The 23053-nt window shown below is 31.7% G+C and overlaps 1 protein-coding gene across 1 annotated transcript; it reads right to left on the reverse strand.

The window, feature by feature from the left end:
- Positions 1-1866: 1866 nt before the first annotated feature.
- Positions 1867-23053, reverse strand: Smp_125730 (hypothetical protein; the record flags this gene model as incomplete). The annotated part of the gene is made up of 9 exons (XM_018793778.1): positions 1867-2323; positions 3531-3680; positions 4857-5045; positions 7137-7301; positions 11630-11791; positions 14225-14664; positions 18880-18968; positions 20701-20852; positions 22493-23053. 9 exons carry the CDS (start codon positions 23051-23053, stop codon positions 2198-2200), a joined length of 2034 nt encoding a protein of 677 aa, XP_018648256.1. The 3' UTR covers positions 1867-2197.

Below are 23053 nucleotides of genomic sequence, written 5' to 3' on the forward strand. Positions count from 1 at the left end.
TACCCTGTTATTCAAAGTTGTCTTCACTTCCCAGCTAAATGGTTGAAAGACCAGAATTCAATATCGTAATCGCGCTTTTCTCCAGTTGTCTTGTTAATCTTTAAGTGTACCTGTCTCTCCATAGAATTAACATTAAAGCCGTGTTCAATATAAATAAAGGAGTAGAAGTTTGACTAAAATTTAGTGCTTGATGTTACTATTTCACACAGCACCTGAAACGACCATTATCATATACTACTGGTACTTTTATGATTTTTATCATCGCATTCTGAGTGAATATTTTGGCAATTAGCTTATCACTAACATAACAGATTGCTAAAGGTTGATTTGCTATCACTAGTGAAATTATGCTAGTATAACTCCCACTGATTTAGTCGACATAATCTCAGTGTTTCGCCCAGCAGTCTTGTGTCCTGTTTCTGATAAATGTACTGACATCGTTGACCTGTTTTCAAGTTTTTTTAAGAACTTAACAATGTTCCGAGAACCGTCTGACTCCTTTTATCTTTATGCTACAAGTTCAGCGATACTGCAAATGGTGCACTTGGTTTCACAGATGCATTTTTCTCTCCTTTGATGTCGGCATCCTTGACTTATACAAATCCGAATTTCAGGATATCTTTTACTCGAAATTATATTTGAATATTATGTTTATTTAGGCTTTTAGTTTCTTTTTGGAGTAGGATGACGGCAGTGGTAATCCTGTTCGTTGGTTAGTGTTTGATTTTTATTCCGCCTTTAATAAATGTTTAAATAGGTTTGGAATAATCGGGGAAATTGAAGATCCCACACCCACGCCTGATTATATGTATAGATTTCAAAATGTGTATAATATCAACCCAAGAGATTATCATAGCTTGCTAATAATCTCAAGGGGTCTAATAGATGTGCTAAATATATAGGTGTATTAGATTTTGAATGTATAATATCTGACGCTCTCGGCACATCAACAAGGAAACGTTCTACATTATTACTTCAGCAACCAGACGTCACTAACGAGGAAACAAGCCCAATGAAATAATTACGTAGAGACTAAGCAATCGTTATTTTAAATCAGAAGGATACCACCGTTCTTATAAGCACGTCAGGCTACAGAATAAAGTGAAGCAACATCTTGAAGATGAATGTTATCGAGAAGTCAGTAGAACTAAGCGTGGAGCCATATACTAAACAGACCAAGAGTTGGTGATATGAAGATACTACAATCCATGGAAATGAGATTAAAACTTTCATGATCAAATAGTGTGCAACAGTGGCATGGCGAGCAGAACCACCGCATGAACGAATGCTTTAAAGGGGGGACGAGTGTGGTGTGGTCTACTTATATCCATATAAGTAGTATATGGTGTGGGTCAGACATAGAATGTATTTTGGCAGAAGACCGATGAGGAAAGAACTGAAATGAAACGCAAACGTCTGGAAAATGCATGAGCAATGGAATAAGAGAAGAAACAGTGAAGATTGAAACAATTGGTTGTTAATTTGCAAATTGACTGTTCATTGTTTGGTAATCAGAATTTATTGAGATAGTCTGTAATCTTTGCTTAAATACATTCGATTGTCCCCAACCAGTCGTGTTCTGTTCACTACACAGGTACATTGATCTTGAAATGGACTAAAATACTTATTACCGACTTAAGTGCTCATTTCGTTCGGGGAATTGGAATAATCCCTCTGTCGTTTGGACATGTTCAGGAAAGGTACACTGTTCTCCGGTGATTAAATATCTAAATAAAGAGACACAAAAAAGAGAAAAGTAGTTGTGGAATGCAAACCTGAAAAGTAAAATTTGCTTACACCTTGGATAATGTGCACAAGGATGTACATTTCTTTCGAGTTGTTATCCCTTAATAACAATGATAATATGAGAGCACAGTACGTCATTTAATTTGACAGATTAAAGTAACAGTTTGTACTTGTTTTGTATGATTGTATATGTGCCAAAAAGAGGGAGTGAGCCATGGCTCAATCAAGCTTAGTTCTCAAATATCTAGATGTGCAGATGGATTGAAAAAAGCTATACATGCATGCACCTTCCTTAGAAATGTTAAGTCATTTCTTCGGATTTTGGGTGTAACATTGTCACCAATTATTCATCTGGTTTACATAATACTTCCAAGTGTATACATGATGTGTGAGAGCGTATTTTATGTGTGGGTAATACGAATTCGATAAAACTTTTTTGGTTAGAAAGGCTTTATTGCTCCTCCTCTTCCTCATCGTCTTCTTCGGATTCATCAGTGACTACCACATCAGCTGTATGAGCAGCTGGTACATTTTCAAATACTCCACTGTGTGGGCATTGTTCTTGCCATATATCAATCTGAAACAAAATATCAATACAAAGTAAACAATTATTGACAACAGATAGCCAAGTTCTTCCAAAAATATTAGGAAATCAACCATAAAATAGGTACAACCCCAGATATCTCCATAATTCGTAACCTACTGACTACGTGCCTCGGTCTGGGTACCCCAGTAATATCACAGCCCACACACAAATCAAGTGACTTGTGTGGTGCATATGTATTCTGTGCCCCTTTGTACCAATATTTATTTGTTCAAATAAATAAAACACGCACGAATAATCGTAATGTTCACTAGTAACTTAATGAAGTACTAGATTTTAATTGGTTATTATCCGGTTTTTTTAGTGATACCTTTATTAGGTGAAAATATATATCTTCAGGGAGTTCAAATGATTAGAAACATAGGACCTTATTTTACAGTGAACGGTATTAAGTTTATGTTTACGATGCCTATCATTAACAGTAATTTTTCAGTTTATGTATAGTTGGAGTTAAATGAAATTAAATCTTATCATAAACCTTAGGAATGAGATTTAGTAACTAGTTACAATGATAGTCATTTACTACTAGACTAGATAGTGTTGACATGTTAATTTACATTTATGTACTGTCGTAGATAACGAAAGCAGTTGAATCCATATTCCTGACAAATGTTTATAAATACTCACACAAATCTAGTGTTTCTGGAGTTACAGTTACCTGTTACTCTCTAATACTATCAATTTGTTTTCGTCTACTGATACCAGTGCACACTGTGGTAATAAGACAGTCTAAAGAATAATTGCATCTATTGGGTCACTTAACGTGTTAATTATACCGGTATGAACAGTTAAATATCAGCATGATCAGTGAAAGCATAACTAAGTTTCGTCTCTACACCCCTTATGACCCTTTAATTACATTTTATTTACCACACATTTTCTGTAAATTATAGTGTATAGTCAATGAAGAGATAAGATTCATGAAAATGACACCCTCGTATTATTAGTAGTATGTGAAAGAAAACAGTTAGTGAAAGATATTGAGGTAAAATGTATATTAGAGAGAATGTTTATCTGATGGAAATTTGAATTTTCCGACAAAACCAAAGTATGGTCTGGATTATAATGTTTAATCGTTCTTCAACCCCATAACCTATTTTTTAGATTAATTAATTAGAACTATTCGATACCGAATGATGGGTACCCACACACACACCAAAGGAACGGTGCATCAACTTACGATATCTGGTCGACTTTTGTTCTTTGCAGCTTCTTCCGCTTGTTTTTGACGTTCTAAGAAGGCTTGTTTAGCTTGTGTAGTATATCGTGCTTGTTTTGATGCACCATCGCCATTACCATTTGTATGACCATCTTCAACCAATAAAATAGTCTGAATGATTTATAAAAAACAAATGAAACCATTTTGAAGACAGAGAAAAATAGAGGATGCCTATTATTTTAATAAGAGCAACTGAGGGTATCTTTCAAAGATTTTTAACACTGAGTATTATATAATTGTTTCTTAGTATTAAATGGTGACAATAATCGTGCTTAAAATAATTCAACATCAGGCACTGTACCGTATAACAATGTGTTCCAGTCAAAATTGATAATTAAACATTAGTGGTTGGGGTTTGAGTTTCAATAGGTTAATTTATTACATGTCGTTAGAAATCATTCATTTCAAATGTAAATTCTAACTAGTATGAGCGTATCTTCACACAGAATACGGCTGTTTGTAATGGATGTAACATGTGCAATAGAGTAACAAATAATATATTTTATTTCGAGAAAGTAGTTATAAATAGTATGAAATGAACATAATTTCATCCTGAACATTTTATACGAAGTTGAAATATGATTGAACTGATCTTAGTCGAACTTAATAGGGATGCATTATTTTTGAAATCATTGTTCTAAAAGGTTCACATAACTGGTTAGATCTATCTTCAGTTGACCATTACTTATATGATGTAAATTAAAATAAAATGTTAACCGGCTTTGGAAGAATTCATCATGTTAATTTCTTACTAATTAGGTTAGTAACTTTATCACATGCTTTTACCAACATATATAACTTAGTGACAATGCTGATGATCATCTGACATCATTATCCGTAAATATACGTAGGCATATGGGTCTGTTCAATTAAATAAATATCTAAACGGGTTTGTTAGTACTGTTACAAGGAACTTGAATAAACAAACATTTTTTCTGTTTATCATAATTAATCCAACAAAATTTCTCTTATTGTGTTCGATATTCACATGATTTTAGTGTGCTGATTCCAAATCACTTTATTTCAGCGATATATTCTTACCCTTCTTATATGACCATTCAACTTTACAAATAATACATTTCGTAAGTACAAATATAATAGTTTACCACTTTTAATATGTCTGCTTCAAGCATACCCTACAATGTGTATGCTTTATATTACCCATTACAAGAATTATGGACTGATGACTGTAAAGTGTAGAGATGAAGTTATTGAACTCTTTTTTTGTTTGTATTCAGTACAGTTATTGATTTATCGGGATGCATACCTTTCTACAGGATGACTTACCTTGTTACTTCCTGTTGTTATCTGTGATTTAGATGCTTCCTGTATGAATCTGTTTTTCGCTTCAGATGCCCATTTCACAGAATTAATTGGATAGTCATCTGTTTGATCGTCATCATAACGGACTACATTATCACGTCGAGTTGGCTCATTTTCATATATTCCACTTTCGGCAGCATTAATATCTATAAGCTATAGAGATGAATAAAGCAAATTAGTATCATTTTTGAGTAAGTACTAAAAATAAAGGAACGATCAGACATCTTTTGTTTAAGGATTTTCAACAGTACACATGTATAAGGCGTTCGGAAACTTTTTGAAATTCAGTTATTCTTCTAATTAGTAAGTCTGATTTACATAGGTGTGATTCTTCACCACTCAAGCAAAGAAATTCGAACTAACTTTGTATGCTGTCATTGAAAAATGCTAACTTAGGTACAAAATTCATGAAATTATACCAAAACACTCAGCTATTTATCTTCAACTAAATATTCTTGTGAAAATTCCTGTATTGTGAATTAGAACAACATAAACAAGCGAAAAAGTATTGTCATCAGCTAGATCCTCATCAGGCTACACTCCTATTTACTCCTATATATATACGGAGTTATTAAACCAATGAAGGCAGTTCATTAGTCAGTGATAACAGTGGAGTAGATAAACATAATAGGTGAGGAGTACAAACTGATGGTGTGATGATAGGCGTACTAGTTGTGTTAAGAGTAACAATGGCTTGAATTCATGTTTCATAATAGGAAATTGGTCAATGACTTAAAAAACATGGATGTTGAAATAACATTTATAAAAACCATATGATTGCATAATGAGAGATGTTCATATAATTGGACAATGAAGCGTATATTTATTTACTCGGATCACTCAAAACCGAGTTCGTTTGATAGGTGTAAACAGTTTTGTTCATTAGAACCAGTTGTCCTCCTTTTTCTGGCTTAGTTGTGGCCAGAGTTCTATATTTTCTAAGCTTATGTAAAACATCCCGATGCTGTTTTGTAAGTGGTGATTTTATGGTATATTTAGTATAATTGTATCGTTGGCAGATATCAACCAACGCTGTCTTAAACCTAGTAAGTTCATAGTGTAAGGTGGGGACCAAAACTGGTCTTTGTAAAACTAAATTCTCAAACTGCACATCGGTATCTAGTTGATTTATTCCATTTCCATAGTTTCAGAATCCAGGGCTGAGCGATAAAGCTTCTAATTGCACTATATCTAGCGTAACACTTGAAAAATTATAAACGTATGGCTCTAGGTCCATAGGGAACTTTCTTTCTGGTTTTTGACATACGAGCGATTTCATCAGTTTTGTCCCCAATTTCTCGGATCTACCTTTTGCTATGATGATTCTATTTCCGGTGATAGGTTATTGAAAGTAGATTTCTTTTGCAAAAGATTTATTTCCAGATCGATTATGTGTATTTTCTATTGATCTATTTGGTTGAGTGCTTGTCGTTCAAGAGTTCTGGAAATAAGATGGATTTTGTTTCGGCGTAAAGATTTCCAATATATTTCAGGATATCTATCAGTCTGTATACAATCATTAACTAATTTCAACAAAGTTTTTCGCTTCTGTGAGATGAGCATTAAACTTTAGGAACTCATTGAGTACTTTAAATGCACACGGATCCCCAAGTGACTTAAGAATTTCCATATTTTAAATTAGAACATATATAAGTGGAAAATATTGATTCAATCAGATTTTCAATATGCTTTGCTCTAATATTCATTAGAGTTTATGGATGATGAGGAATTAAAAAGTAAAACTATAGGACATTTTAAAAGCAATGATTGTTAAATTAAAAGAAATAGCAAAACCAAAGTTGTCGCAAAGAGAAAATAAGGCTAAATGTTTGAAGATGTTATAACTTAAGATACTTTCTGATATAAATTCTGTTTGTTTCAATGTATCTTATAGCATATGAGCACACTATATATATTGTAATGTAGCTTATTGTGTCATCAACATTGTTGACCATTCGTTTCAGCGACTGTTAAAGTTCAGCTCAAATATGAAATTAAAAATAATAATGTAAAATTTATAATCTGAATGCAACAGGTTGATTATAGTAGTGCTAACTCATTGCAATCTGAAATTTATTAAATTTAAACTTAATATTTATTAGATGTCTTACAATAAGTTAATTTATTTGTACATTACAACCCTCTTTAGCAAATTTAAACCCCTTGATCGATTACCATAAACTGGTTATGAAAAAACGTTGTTGTTACTTTCACATCAATAATCACTTGGATACATTTACTCACTTTTATACTATCTCTCTTTACAACAGAAGTATCAGCAGCTTTCTTTAAAAATAATTCACGTCTTTCTTTAGCACTTACACCAGATGGTAAATCGTTTTTTGTTTCACCAGCTCTAGCGATATTTTCAAATTTTTCAGGTTCATTCTCATAAACACCTCCATAACCCTTTGATTATATGCAATAAATAAGGTGATAAAAATTAATAAACAAAAATATATTGAAACTTATTATTATACCAAAAATAAATTTACATTCATATGATAATGTTTATGGTTCTAAATTTATATGAACACAGTTAACTTCTAAAAAAAAGTAAATGTGTCACTCAAACAACTAAAGAAAACAGTTACAAATAATTGGCTATCAGGGCTCAGTAGCTGAGTGGATAGCGCGATGGCGTTTGAAGCGAAAGGTACTGGGTTCGAGTCCAAGAGTGAACATCAACTCTGAGATGCGGGTACATCCAGCTGACGTGTCCCAAATAGGACGAAACACGAGTCCTGCATTCCACTGTTAGCCACTATCTATCTTTGCTTACAATAATTTCCGATATTTATTTAACTTATTTCGCTTTCAATCACTTGACTATTCTTTGAACATAGAAAGTGTTTTTCAGCTACTTTTTGATGTTTATTAAATAACATAATTCTTCCTTTATTTCCAATGATTATTTACAATTATTTGCATTACATTTTTAAAAAGAGCTATGTTTTTCTATTGTAAGATTCTCGGTATTATTTTAAAAATAGTAAATTAATTATGTTGACACAGTAACTACTTATTCAGTTTGTCTCAGTAGTCTATGTCAAAACTCCCTAATATTCTGTGATGAATTTTGTGATAAAGTGTTCGGTTAGTTTTTCATGGACAAACTACTTATTCTACAGCCCAAATATAAACATCATTTATTTACATTTAACATAAATGTAAAGTGAAGCAATGCATTTTTTTGTATATGTCATTTTTATGTTTGCTTTCGACAAAGTACTGAGAAAATTTTTTTGTACTAAGTGGTTCGTGATATATGCTGAACAAAATCAAACAGTGGAGTCTTTTAAATCCGGATCAAAGTTATATCGGTGCTAAAATTATGGAACTTATTGTTGACTTGAAACTATTCAAAAGATTTTGTGATATCAAATTAGTTACTTTATCGATCAAACAACCGATTCGGATCGATATATATCAGAAGGGGTTTTGTGGACATTATAGTAATTTCAATAGTTGAGATCATGAGTCAATTCAAGCAAGACCACCATGGAAAACCTGGAAGCACTGGACGGCCGTTTCGTCCCATTATGGGACTCCTCAGCAGTGCCCATCCACGATCCTGCCTTTCGAGATTTGAACCCAGAACCTATCAGTCCCGCGCGCGAGCGCTTAACCTCCAGACCACTGAGCCGGTATCCAATAGTGTTAATGTCTATCTTCAACCGATCCATGAAATTAAGAGACACATTCAACATTGTCTTCTATATAGTTTGACTGATATGACGGATTAGTAATACAGCCCTATAAACCTTAATGCATAAAGACTAAGTGATTCCTGAACTATAGAAACATTTTATTCATAAACATATCCATGACTTTTTATAATTTAATTTCATACTGTTCATTGATAATAAATTTAAACATGAAGTACGTTAACGATTTGAATCGGACTTTTTAAACAAAGTTATAAATCAGATCTTGTTTTCCAGGTAAACGAAGGCTAAAGCAGTTAAATTTGCTTCATTGACGGTTATATGACCTATGAAACTACCAAAAACCATAAGTTTTTACCTGTAAACCTATATGCAATATATAACTAAGGCTGAACAAAGTAATCCAAATTCCCTAACTATATCGACCAAAAGTTTTGTGAATTATTTGGTAAATATCAGTAACACATCGTCTAGATTTATTTAATGAAATCTGGGGAATAAAAAGTATCTCTAGGGAAATGAATAAAGACACCATTTTACTAAAACTCAGCTACTTTTAGGGTTGTCAATTTTCCTTTTAATATTAATGATGTATTAAACTTAAATTTGAAATTATACGATGACGATTATAATTTGAGTTGAACATTCTTGGCTTATAGATATAAATTTAAATATTTCAGGGAAATTACAACTTCAGTGGATTTAGAAACAATCAGAATGCAAACATTTTCGTTACAGTAGTAGCTTCAAGAAATATATGAATATATACTAATATATACATATATATTTAAAGGATTAGCTTAATTAGATTTACCAATTAATTATAGAAACTGACCACTGGCATTTTCACTGTAGCATATTACTATGAGAACTGAAACAATGTTTATTACTTTGAAGCTGAGGTGGATGGTAGGTACTTTTCACTTCAAATATCAACGTGTAATCCATTTAGCTATTGCTTCCAGATAGTCACCGGGTTGTACGATGTGGTTAATTTCAATTAATTCGTATCCGTTGTTTGTTTTTTCCCATAGGTGTTTGGATAAATCCTGTGCAGATTGTCTCGATATTGTCATTTGGTGGATAACGCCTTGATGTTTGAAAAGGAAGGCACTTTGTTTAAGTCCAAGAGTGGACATCGGCCCGTGAAGAGAGGTATATATAGACGACAAGTCCCAGGCAAAACGAATCACGAGTCCTAAATTCCACTGATACTCACCATCCATCTCTGCTTAAAATGTTCGTGACGTAATGGCAACGGTGAAGTGACCCTACAGGGTGAACATATGTCTAAAGAGACTGGTTACTTTCAGTCCCAAACACCAAGGGGGAGATTCAAACAATCAATACAAACTATGATTATCACGTTTCCCCATAGTATATTAACATCTGAGATCGATAATGTAAATGTCATATAAGTACAACAGTTGGAATTTCAGGAATAAAGATTCTTTTCAGGAAATACTATTTAAAACCTAAGAAATAAATCTAATGTTTCTCATTCTGCTGTAATATTTTGTGGTTAAATACCTCACTTTATGAAAAATCTCATGAAAATGTCACAAGATTAATCTAACTATTTTCATTAGATGATTGAGACTAAGAGTCGTATGTTTCTAGCGATTATTTTTTTATTGAAAGAACAGTTGAATTCTCTCAAGATAAATTAAATGATAGGGGTTAACGAAATCCGACCGAAGCCTAATGTAATAGTCCATTGCTGAATGGTGTAAATTAAATTCCTTGCTGATAAAAAAGGTTAGTGGAAATATTTTCCGCCTACTGTCTATAAGAATGACTTTTCAAATATAGATAGGAGCCTACTTTTTCTGTCTAACTAAATTTTCCTAATCAGTATGATAGATTTAACATTTTTCATCAATTTTCTCACTGATTTCTGAACTGTTAGTATAAATCTGTCACTTATAATCATTTTGATTTATTAATTACGAAAAATTATTACCATGGAAAGATTTGCGGAGACTATGGAATTTAAAATTAGTTATCATTACTAACTGATGCCTTACGTTTTATGGTATTGTAAATTTAATGAGATTAGACATGTGAACTTTTATGTGTCATCTTGACGATATAAAGGTATTTATTTTGTGTTCAAAGGCGCTAGTGTTATCTAGTGTAAGATCGTGTTTGTAAAACTACAATAAAATAACGATTCAGTGGCGTATGACCGTAGTTGATCAGTCAGTAATCAGAAGCAAATATATATTGTCTATACATTGTCTATTGATAAATGGATTACCTGTTGAGAATTTTTCATCTTAGTTATATGATGACATGTAATGGATAACCACTGTTAACTGAATTCATTCAATATACAGTTAAGTGGGGCAACAAATGATCAATAATAAATTATTTTCACTACAAAGTCCTCTGTAGAATATCATTTACTGATGAGGACTTTAACACCGAATTCTAGAAACTAAGTGTTCACGAGTCATTTAAGTATTTTAAAACATTCATATTCAGTAATTTTGTCAAACAAATATTTCAATGTTGATATTGTTAGGGAAATGTTAGGTACCGTTCCTAATTATTATTGAAATTAATGTTTCCCATAAGAAGAGAAGATAGATTTCTAACGTTTTACTAATTGAAATTTTAAAATAGAACTGTAAATGATCTTATCAAGTGTATCCTTTGAGATGAAATTTTTAGTAGTCATCGTCTAAGTGCGGGATCTGACAGTTACATTTCATGACATCTCATTAAAAGATACATATAAACAGTTCATAGTTATTGAACTTTGTCTTTCTTGAATTTCCATAGAGTTTTAATAACTGAACAAGTGTTCAGAAAAAGAAGGTACCATTGAAAGGTAATTTATCAAAAGTTCTCAAGTGATATGATGAACTCATTACTAAACAGAAAATGATGTTTTTGTTTCGAGTAACCATAATGTGCGGCATATCAAATAAACTGCGGTTGGCTAACGAGATTTTAAATTTGATAGCATATTTTGTTTTATCATCACTCAGTGTAATAAAACGCTTCTATTCATCCGTTCTCAGTAAAACTACAAAAGCACCAAACACAACAGTTTTCACTTACGTCATGTATATCAAGTTTTGGACGTTCTGATGACACATCCTTTTCAGTTTTACCACTTTCAATATCCTTCCATCGAGCTCTTGCATTTTTTGTAGCTTCCGGTGCAACTGTAATTGATTCATCAATGAATGAACTTTTTTTACGATTCTCTTCATCAATGCTCTAAAACGCACATATTAGAATGGAAAAAGATTATTATAACCATTATTCTACGAATAATTATTAATACAGTCTCATTTCAGCGAATGCAAAAGTTTTTACTCTAGAACATCAAGATCATTATTGATGTAGTATACTATTCAAATGAAGTAATTTAAACGATTTCTTTGTTAGTTAACTAATGAATATTATACAGTTGAAATCATGAGTCAATTAAATCTAGTCCACCATGGAAAACCTGGAAGCACTGGATGGCCGTTTCTCGAGAAGGGATCGTGGATGCGCACTTCTGAGGAGTCCCACAATGGGACGAAACGGCCGTCCAGTACTTCCAGGTTTTCCATGGTGGTCTAGCCTCAATTGACTCATGATTTCAACTATACGAAATTACTAAAATCTCCACAAAACCCCCTTCTGATAACCAATGAATAACCAAGAATGAAAATAAGTGATTATAAAATATTTATTGTCAGTACATTGAAGTCCGTTGTAAAAAAACCTGTATTAGATTAAAATTAGTATTAAATATTGTTGGATATTTATTGTTTGTTTTCCACTACCACAGTTCCAATAAGAAATTTTGAATGCAATAAATAGTATTATTTTGTTTCTACAGTCTGATCATGTTTACCTAGAGGTTGTTTTACACATATACGCTCTTCTTTTTATAGACTCATATTGAATAAAATATTTTATAACATTTATTTGACTGTTTTCACTAGAAACAATGTTATGTCATTTTGGTGGAGTTGTACCCTCTTAAGTGATTTTGAGTTGTTTGCAACATAGAGTAGGATGATCTCTTTCCATTGCAATATTTTCATTTCATTTTACGAATACTGAAACACAGCAAAAATCCAGGCAAATACAATATCATATGCGAAATAAACAGCGTCAAATAACGAAAGAATTAAATTGCACAGTGAGGATCTTTTTATTTACACATACATGAATATAGGCTACCATAGAAACGACAAGATAATTTGTTACCTATATCAGTCCATTTAGGAAACAACGGTCATTAATTCAACTGCGAAAACGTTGAAGTTATGAACAGAGAAAGTCCTACGAACGCTAAAGAGTTTCTAGAAGCATGAAACTCAAATTTATCTTCAAGTATTAAACTTATCTCCATAGATCCAATCCATCAAAGCATATGGAAAGGTTTATCTATTTAAACAGTTGTCTCGAGTGTAATAACCAATTAAGGAAATAACATGTGCAAAAACAAGGAATCACAAACAAGGCCAACAGAAAAGACCTATTTGGCGCTTGTAAAACAACTGAAAAGCCCATACCGTTCACTTTCACTGAAGATGTTGTCTAAAACAATAATGAAAGCTCTTCCAGTAAATTATCTCGCTCAGAAAACATAAAACGAAGAAAGACATTGACCTAGTCTAAATGTATTCTTCATCACCTCAGTATTACATCCAGTTACTATTACAACTCTTCAGGGTTCCACTTTTGTATTCCTGCTTTGTCACCTATAGAGCCCCATATTAGGACAAAACGGCTGTCCAGGGATTTCAGGTTTTCAATGATGGTCTAACATTGGTCAGTTCATGATTTCGACTAAAATCTATTTTGTTATATCCCATTGAGTAAAAAATTGTATTTCTGACGTTTCGTGGCGTAATGTAGGCCACTTCTTCAGAGTAAATAAGTAACCGAATTAAATTAACAAACGTTTATGTGGTACAAAGGAAACTTGTTTTAATTAATTTCACTTACTTACTCTGAAGAGGTGGTTTACAATAAGTCGCGAAACGTCAGAAATACAATTTTTCTACGCAATGGGATGTAAAAATAGATTTATTATTGCTTTTAACTTTTTTCAATCGTTATTCATGAATCCAAACGTTTTTTTTAGAAAACTTCAGGAAAATAAACATTTCCATTCATCTATCTTGTTCACATTTTAAAACAAAACGTATCCTAAACAATTAACACTAGAAATAGTGATAATTGGGTCGATTTTAACACACTACTTATGTTTTCTAAGTAGAACGACACATTTTCATCCACATAACTGAAATATTTTCAGCAAATTAGAGAATTCTTATTACAATTTATTTTAAAACTAGACTATTTTCTACTTATTTTTCTACCACATCTGATTGTTTACTATGAAGTCGAACATCGCTTTTCCACCGTACAACATATTTTACGATGTATTAATGTTCATTTAGTTTCACGTCTACTTTATCTCTGTTTATGGTCTATTGTATGGAATAACAGTTTAATCAGTTTAATGTTTCTCAAATGAAGATACTCAAAATCTTTTAGTGCAGATCTCTATAAAGTTTAAAAAGAAGCCTGAAAAACATATGACCGTATTACATTATGGTCTGTAAATATGAGTAAAAACACCGTTGTGCAATAAATTTATGATCAAGTAATAAAGAGAATTTATTCCATTTATTCGAGACTTACCTGTCCACCAGTTGCTTCCATATTTCGAAATTTCTCCCTTAAATTTTTTGTTTTTTCACTAATCTCTTTTAAATCAACTGGTTCAAACATGTCATCCGATGTAACCACATCTGGTGCTCTTGGCTTTGGATTACTTTCTAATATACCAACAGCAACACCATCCGGTGGTGGAGTGAATTCTTTTGGTTTCCTAGGCCCATCTTCTACCTTGCCCATTGTAGCCTTTGTAGCTTCCTCAATAAATCTTGTTTTAGCTGATTCCACACCGGCATATTTCATTTTTGGCGCAGATTTCTTTTTGTTCTTCCTTTTATCATTATTCACTTCGCCTGATTCAAACTTATTTCGAATATTTCCCATTCGTCCACCACTGGCATTTGATATTCGTCGTTCAAGGTCAGATTTTTTAGTATCTTTGTTCCCATTTTCAGTTTTTTCATCTAAATTTTGACAAGACATTAAAAATGGACATTCTTCATAATTAAGTAATAAGTTTTTATTTTGCTGGTTAATCTAAACATGCGAAATTGAGTACATGCTGATGAAATACGCTATGTGGCTGTTACAAAAAATATCCATTCAACGGCTGCTTACTCCAAGTTTCCGATAACATTACTATTCACCTCCATGTTGATTAAATAAACTACAAACAAAATATTCTAGGTTAAGGGAGACTTGCGGTTGTATTAATTTGTTGAAATCCCCAAAGTTGACTGATATTCTAAGGCATAACTCTATAAACGAAAAGACGTATGTGAGTTACGAATACATGTGATTAATCCAACTTATTATGTTGTCTAAAACACAACAGACGGTTAATCATATTGTAGTTTAAATGGTTATTTCTCTCATTCTGTTTATTCTAGTGTGAGACTTGTTTTCACCAAACTACTGATAGATGAGTATTGTCATCTCTCTGAGAGTAAAACAATTATTGAAAATTTATTCACTTTTTTCTACTTTCCACCAGTGTTCAAAACAGATGAAGCATTAAGATTTATGTTAGGGCTATTCAATTGATCGCTTTTAATAAACAGATGTTCACATGCATTACTGAAAGTATTTAAATAAAAATATCAGTTTTTCAACTCCATATATGATAATTTAATTTATATTACATCTACCAGTATAGTGGACTATATTCATAAGTTTATTTAGTAAAATTTTTATATAAATACAATCATATTTCAATGAAATTAATATTTATCAGAAGGGGGTTTTAAGGAGATTCTAGTAATTTTACATAGTTGAAATCATGAGTCAATTGAAGCTAGAGCACCATGAAGAACCTGAAAGCACTAGACGGCAGTTTCGTGGATGCGCGCTGCTGAGGAGTCCCACAATAGGACGAAACAGCTACCCAGTGCTTCCAGGTTTTCCATGGTAGTCTAGCTTCAATTGACTCATTATTTCAACTATATCAAATTAATATTTATATATCAAATTCTCGTAAATTTTCCATGTAATTAAGTACTATAATACCTTGTATCATATCGAATCATAAACATAAATTAGATTGAATCTACATATGTCAACTGATTATACACATATGTACATGCTTGTATGAACATATTTTATAAGTCCTTTTTCATTCACCTTTAGAAGTTTTGAAAGAAAGAAAGAATAAAAGAATTAATTATGCCAATAGTTATACCTTTTCATATACAATCATTCAGTGATAGTACCGTAAGTCATAATTTCAAAATGTTAAAACTACATATTTAAGGTATAGAAAATTTATCATTATCAAGAATATAATCTAATCTATGTATTTGTTTATATTACAGGTGAGTAATCAATGTAAACTGTCTTGTCTTGAAAGAAATATACAAACCCCCAAACAAACAAATAAATAAAACTACGGAAATCAAGTTCATTTGTAAACAAACAATTTTTAATCATTTATAATAAAGAACAAACAGTAATAACAATAATAATAATTTATATTGATTAAATGTTAGAAAAAAGGCTATAATATTGTTCATAAGCTTAACAGCATATATAAGCAAGAATATATGTATTCATGAATTGATTTATTCAGTTTATACAATGAAGTAAAGCAAAGTAGATGATTCATTGAAAGTTCTTGAAAATCTCACTTATTAATATATAATAATTACAAATTACAGAAATTATGAAAAAAACGAATATTTTGAAGATGATCAAATCTAGTAGTAGAAATGCCCCACAAATGCTCTAGTACAGCCTAGAGTGGAGAGAGTCCGCTCTTCCTCTCGAAATCCTCTCACATGACCACGCGTATATAGCCTCTGACAGGGAAATCCTACTCACTGCCTTCTCGTGACGGGGGTGTTGTTTACAGAATTGAGAGGACGAAAAGCGAATGTCCGACGCTTTAACCGGATTGGTGGATACGGAAAGTCCACCTAGGGGAGTTAGAAAACCCTGATTCCAAACCAATGGCACACATGAGCTCCAGTATCCTGAGGAAACAAATGGCGTATGAATCAATCGTTGGTCACCAGCTACCATGGGACTGCATTTCCTGATGTTGCTCTTCTGCCTTGTGGATCAGATCCTTATGTTGAAGGCTCGAGGTGTGACCCCCTAGGAAAACCACCTGCTTCAGTTTGGGCACCTGGGCAGTATCACAGCCCTCACACAAATCAAATGAGATTTGTGCGGCGCATATATATCTGGTGCTTCCTTGTACCAATATTTATGTGTTTAAATAAATAAATAAATAAATAAAAGTAGTGAAAATATAATACTAAATAGACTGAAAACAAGTACTTTTTCTATTTTATTTGATCAGTTTTGGTAAGATCTTCAGTTTAAATCTATTAGAAATTTATAGTTTGTCAAACAAAAGTCTTTTTTATTATTACATTTGATTTTTAGGGTTTTACTGACTTTCCAAGATTTCTAGTCACTTGTTTGCAAAGCTGAAAAGAGTAACTAGTAGCTTATCAATAAAGATCATACCTCTAGCCCTCAGTCTGTTCAATGTAGCTGTAATACAATAAATATTGATTAATCTGTAACATTATTCGCTCACAATATGAGTAACAATTTTGAGTCAAAAGGAATTAAGCTATGAGTTAACACCAAGTATTTTGAAATGAGAAAATCGTTGATTTTACGTTATCTCAAGAATCTTTTCATCTTTTATGTCCGCGTGCACAACATATTATCAAGTCTTTTACCCTGAAATTAATCTACTAACCAGATACATTTGGATACTTTCATTTTTATACATTTTCTCAACAAATTCATCTCTACGAAAGGACATTTTAACAAAAACAAACTGTAATTTGCAGTAGTTTGTTTTCTTTGAAATTTATATTATTTCTCAATAAACTCAGAAAAATAATCATCATTAAATATAAAACAAAAATTAGTCGGTTCCTGAGGTTAGTGTACCATAAATATGTTAGTCATTGCAGGCTGTTGTAAATTACGTCTACTTCTTCACGTTCCTGATAAGAAACGATTCATGGACTGAAATGTGACGTTTCTGGCGGTCAAAGTTAGTAGTTACTTTCTCTCAACCATAGGAAATGCTCCTCAATTGAATACCGAGAAAACGATGCAAAACAATTTATCGGAATCTAAGATAGTTAAATAGAACATTCTAAAAAAATTTATTTTGAAGTCAAACATTCCATCATATATTAAACAACATTCTCAAAATACTTTAAATTTCTCAGTAACACAGTGGGTTGAATATCAGAGAGATTTCTCAAAAACATCATCAGAAAAAGTTTTGAATGGCTGATTTCTGAAAAAAATGAATTATTGTTGATTTGAGTGTTCCTCGAAATCAGTTCGAATCGCTGACAGATCTCCAAACAAATTCAAACCAACTAATACACTATAGAGAACCAGTAGGTATTTAGGAAATGTTTTTCAATTGTTTAGGACTCTCCGGCAATGCGCATCCATTAGCCAATTTTAAGAAGAACACAGGAACATCCAGCTCAATACCGATAGATCACTGACTCAGCACGTAGTCGTCTGTATTTTCTATATTAATTGACTTGGTATTGAGAACAACGAGTGATAACTGTCTTATTTCCACTAATTACAAATTTCACTGAAAATTTGTAACTGCACTTAGAATCAAGTAGCACAAATTCATTGAAATTGTAATGTGCTCTATTAAATGATGATTACGTTGCTTAGCTTTACAATCTTTGGTACAGAATATGAAGATCATGATGTAAATCCGACATAGGCTCGTTTGTAAACATTTCTGATAAGACTCAAGCCATCGCTTCATAGTTTTCAAAGAAATTCTAACCAGTATCAGTTCATGAGGAAAATTAATTTGAAGAAAAAGATCTTTTAACATTACAGTTTTATGGTGAAAAATATGAATTCCGTTATATTTTTAAAGCTTTTGAAAAATATCCATCATAATAAAATTTATTAGTAACCTTGTATCCTTTTTCCCCACTTATTTCTTACACAGTGAAGAAAAAAATAAGCATTCAACTAATGCTCATATGCACATACTTTTGTTCATTGCATATCACATGCCAATTTGATAAACAAAAAATTTAACAGAAGATTGACTATGTCTATACATCTCTTACCATAAACAAACACATGCACAAATATATATATATATATGGATACATCAAAAACCAAAAAAGTTTCCCTCTTTTTCTTTTCTTATAATAACTACATACCGATCTCTTGTTTTTGTGCTAAGTTTGTTGTTGATGTCAATGAATTATCTGTGAATAAGATGTGAACAAAATGATTATTAAAAGAACGACTAATTATAATAATAAAGTACTATATAAATTAGACAAAAACATTCACATTCAATGATTAGAACCCAAAATATGAAAAATGGAATTCTAAAAATAACTCTATCTGTTCATTATCATCGTCACTTTGTTCTTAGGCATTCATTCATTCAATGACCAGTTTTAGAAAGAAAAGTTGAATGTTCACAATCAATTGAACTAAACATATAACGAATTTTCTCTTTGAAAAAAAACAAACATTCAGTAAGAATTACGTAATGAAACATGATATACATTTCGTACTAATATTAGTATTTGCTATAGCAGTAGTAGTAGTAGTATTCATCTTAGAATTACTGTAAAATTTGAAAAACTATTTGCAAAAAGGAAACCAACTAAATATTTAAACAAATCGAAACAAGAAGACAGAAATGTGTGTTTTTTAATGTTAATTGTAAGGATTAGATTTTGTTTGATTCAAATAAGAACAGTGATGTAAATTTTCATTCCTTCATTATTATGGTTTAGATTCTTGATGTCATCAAGATATTCTTATATAAGTTATTTTTTATTGTACATTGATAATATCCAAATTATATCGAAAGTGCAGTGCACAACACCAGCTGCCATTTTGAAATATTGCACTTTTATCACTGAAATTTTAAAACAAAAAAAAGTCAATGAATAAAATTTATTTTGCGATAATAGAACGATTATGGATTTAAGTAATTTTGTAAAAATTTTCTATAAAAATAAATCTTTATAACCAAATAAAATTATAGATCAGAAGGGGTTTTGTGGAGATTTCAGTATTTTCATAGTCGAAATCATGAGTCAATTGAAGCTAGTGGGAAGCAGTGACCAATGGAGTGTAACTACGTCTGTTGTTGAGATATCAACTCAGTGAGGACAATTGGTGAACGGTTGCTCAAAAATTTCGTGGATTGGTTGAAGTTAGGCATTAACATCGTTGGATGCCGGCTCAGTGGTCTAGAGGTTAAGTGCTCTGGCACGAGACTGGCAGGTCCTGGGTTTGAATCTCATGAGGCGGGATCGTGGATGCGCGCTGATGAGGAGTCCCACAATAGGACGAAACGGCCGTCCAGTGCTTCCAGGTTTTCCCTGGTGCTCTAGCTTCAATTGACTCATGATTTCGATTATGCAAATAAAATTAGCGAAAATTTAACCAAGAACATTGGGGCATCGAACAATTACTTTGATCTAGTTTAAAATCAGAACTAGAAATATATTCCACACTTGTTAGTATTCAATAACTTATTAAACGGAAATAAATAAAGGCAAAGACATAAGGAAAAATTAAATCGTGAATTAGTTCAATGGTCTATTGTAAGACAATAGTAGCAACTAGATATCAATCTCAATAACGTCAATGGCATAAACGGAATTTCACTGACATTTCAATTTTCTTGTACAAATGGTCATAGAGTCATGTTTGAGATTATCAGTGATCTTTGATGATCATTGATCACTTTTTATGTATGCGAGCTATTTTAGTGAGTTAAGATGAACAGTGTTGCTAGCTTGCTGTTTTGTTTTATGACAGCAATTTACTATGGAACTTAGAATGAGTAGCTAAGTCATAGTTAATTATTCATTCCATCAATTCGGACATTTGATTGTATATCTATGGCACTTATTTGAGTATAGAGGGTGATGATTCAGTCCATTTCAAAATACACTAACAAATTAGATAGTTTGTGCATTACATTTTCATGGTTTAAAATTGAAATAACTTACGTTAATGTTTCATTACATATTGAACATTTGAAACAATTACGATGTATCACTTGATCAACTAAATCATAACGTTCATTTACTGACATTTTTTTATGACAAATTGAACAATTTTCTATTGAATTCAAGTCACATTCCATTAATTGGTTTATTATCTTAAAAAAAAAGAAGACAGGAAGTGAAAATCTATAATCAGATTAGATAAACAAATATTTACACATGATATATATATAGATAAATATGACAAGTTTAAACGAATAAAATGTTTGTATATCACATTAATGAACGTTACTTTTTAAACGCAAAATAGGCATTTTCAGATAACACATAAGAGGATTGAGTAATCAGTGAACTAGATCGAAAAAACATCTATAAACAATACTTTTATCAAATAGATCATCAGGCTCCACTCTGATATGCAATAGTATTTATGCCTATATATGAAAAATATTAGATCAGTTACAGTGATTTCACGGTCATTGATAAATGTGAAGAAAGTTTATGTAATCATAATACTTACTTCTCATTTGTCTTCTTACTATCAGTTTGTGTGTTTTTAACTTATCATGATTAGTTATGTAATATTTTTTTATTGTTATCATAGACTCATAAATTGCTCTGATTGGTTGAGTATTTTGCAAATCTGTGTATGAATGTTATATTATACTATGGCAACGCCTGATGAAGAACTATATGAAAATAATGTTTTCACTTACAAGTTTTGTTTTAATTTACACGATGAAAATTTTAGACTAGTAAACAACGATGGTAGTGTTATGGTGTGTGGTCCTGTTTATTTACAATGATCCTTTAAAACCCTGATTAATCTAATTTTACAGAGGGAAAAAACTATGGGAAAAGTTTCATTACGAAAAACCGAAAACCATGGATACTTGTAGGAGCAATGACTAGTTAGATAATCACCTATAGATGATGATCCTGTGTGAATGATGATCCAATTAGAAGGAAGAACTCTTCAATATATAAATCGTTCTTAACATGCAATTTCTAGACATCTTGTGTATGTCTAACGTAAACAGACATATAGTTTGCAAAGTATTAATGAACACTACCGTTTTCAACATACTCATTTCAAGATATCATTTCCAAGGATGCTTGATTACATGTATATTTAATTTCACTTACAACTAGAGGAAAATTTAGTTAGAATTATCTCACTTTTTCGAGCTCAATTTGGCAATTATTTCTTAAACCAAATTCGTACGTTGACGCCATTAAAATAGACCGTAGTGTTAAGTGATTAAATAGATTATGAACCATTTGTCAAATGTATGTTTCATATAAAGAAGCATGAAACAGTAATGAACAGAAGTAAATTCAATTTTGTATGCTACAAAATATTCATATGTTCATTTCTAATTTGTAAAATAATCAATGTATGTGTCATTCCACCCTCTTAAAGCCTTTTGTAGTAGGGTTACTGTGCATTGTAGGACTTTTAACTGAATAAAGTCAGTCGGTAGACGGATAATTTTGTATGGTAGGTCATTCAGACGTTATGGATGGATTCCTTGAATCCTCACTATCACTGAAATTGTTGAGATGTGACTTATTTTCCAGATTAAGCAAAGTGGAATATTTCTTTCCTAATAGAATGAGATAAAGAATATTACCTTAAATAGGTATATTTACTTTATGAAATTGTTACCATAAAAGCACAAGATTCAAAAAGGATATTTAAAAGTGAATTACGGGAACTGTATTAAGTTTTAAATAAAATACAGAAATAATTGGTTGTAATTCAGTTACATTTCTGAAATTTAAAGTGACTTACAGTTTTACTTCCAGGCTGAACAGATTCCACTGGCTTTTCAGTCCATATTCCAACCTCTGCATTACCTGTCATGGATACTGGTCGTGAGTTACTCAACTTGTTTTGTGGTACCTGTGATGTTAACAGTGGCGACAGTGTTTGTCTATTCATTTTATGAGGCCCAATATTGTTCACAAATTGTAATGAAGTTAAATCTTGTGTAGGTTTATTGAACTGAGAACTTTCTACAGATATAGGTCTACTAATTACTGGACGTGGATTAGATTGACTTCTTTGTTTCTTATCAGATTTAGTTCGAGGACGTTGTAGGTTAATTTTTGAAGCAGCTGAAGTAAATATTCGATGAGGTTTTTTCGAGTTTATATTAGTTTTTAATATGTTGTTGTTATTTGGTTTATTGTTATCATAGTCGGTAATATCACGTAGATTAGGTGTACTTTTTAAATGAAGTTTACTTTCATTATCGCCATAATTTAAATTGACTTCTCGTTTATTACTGTCGCGTATTTGTTTTAAACGACATTTGTTCACCTTATTTGAAGTTACTAAACGTAAAGGCAT

This window comes from Schistosoma mansoni, chromosome 1 (genome assembly GCF_000237925.1).
Source record: "Schistosoma mansoni strain Puerto Rico chromosome 1, complete genome".
NCBI classification, from domain to species: domain Eukaryota; kingdom Metazoa; phylum Platyhelminthes; class Trematoda; order Strigeidida; family Schistosomatidae; genus Schistosoma; species Schistosoma mansoni.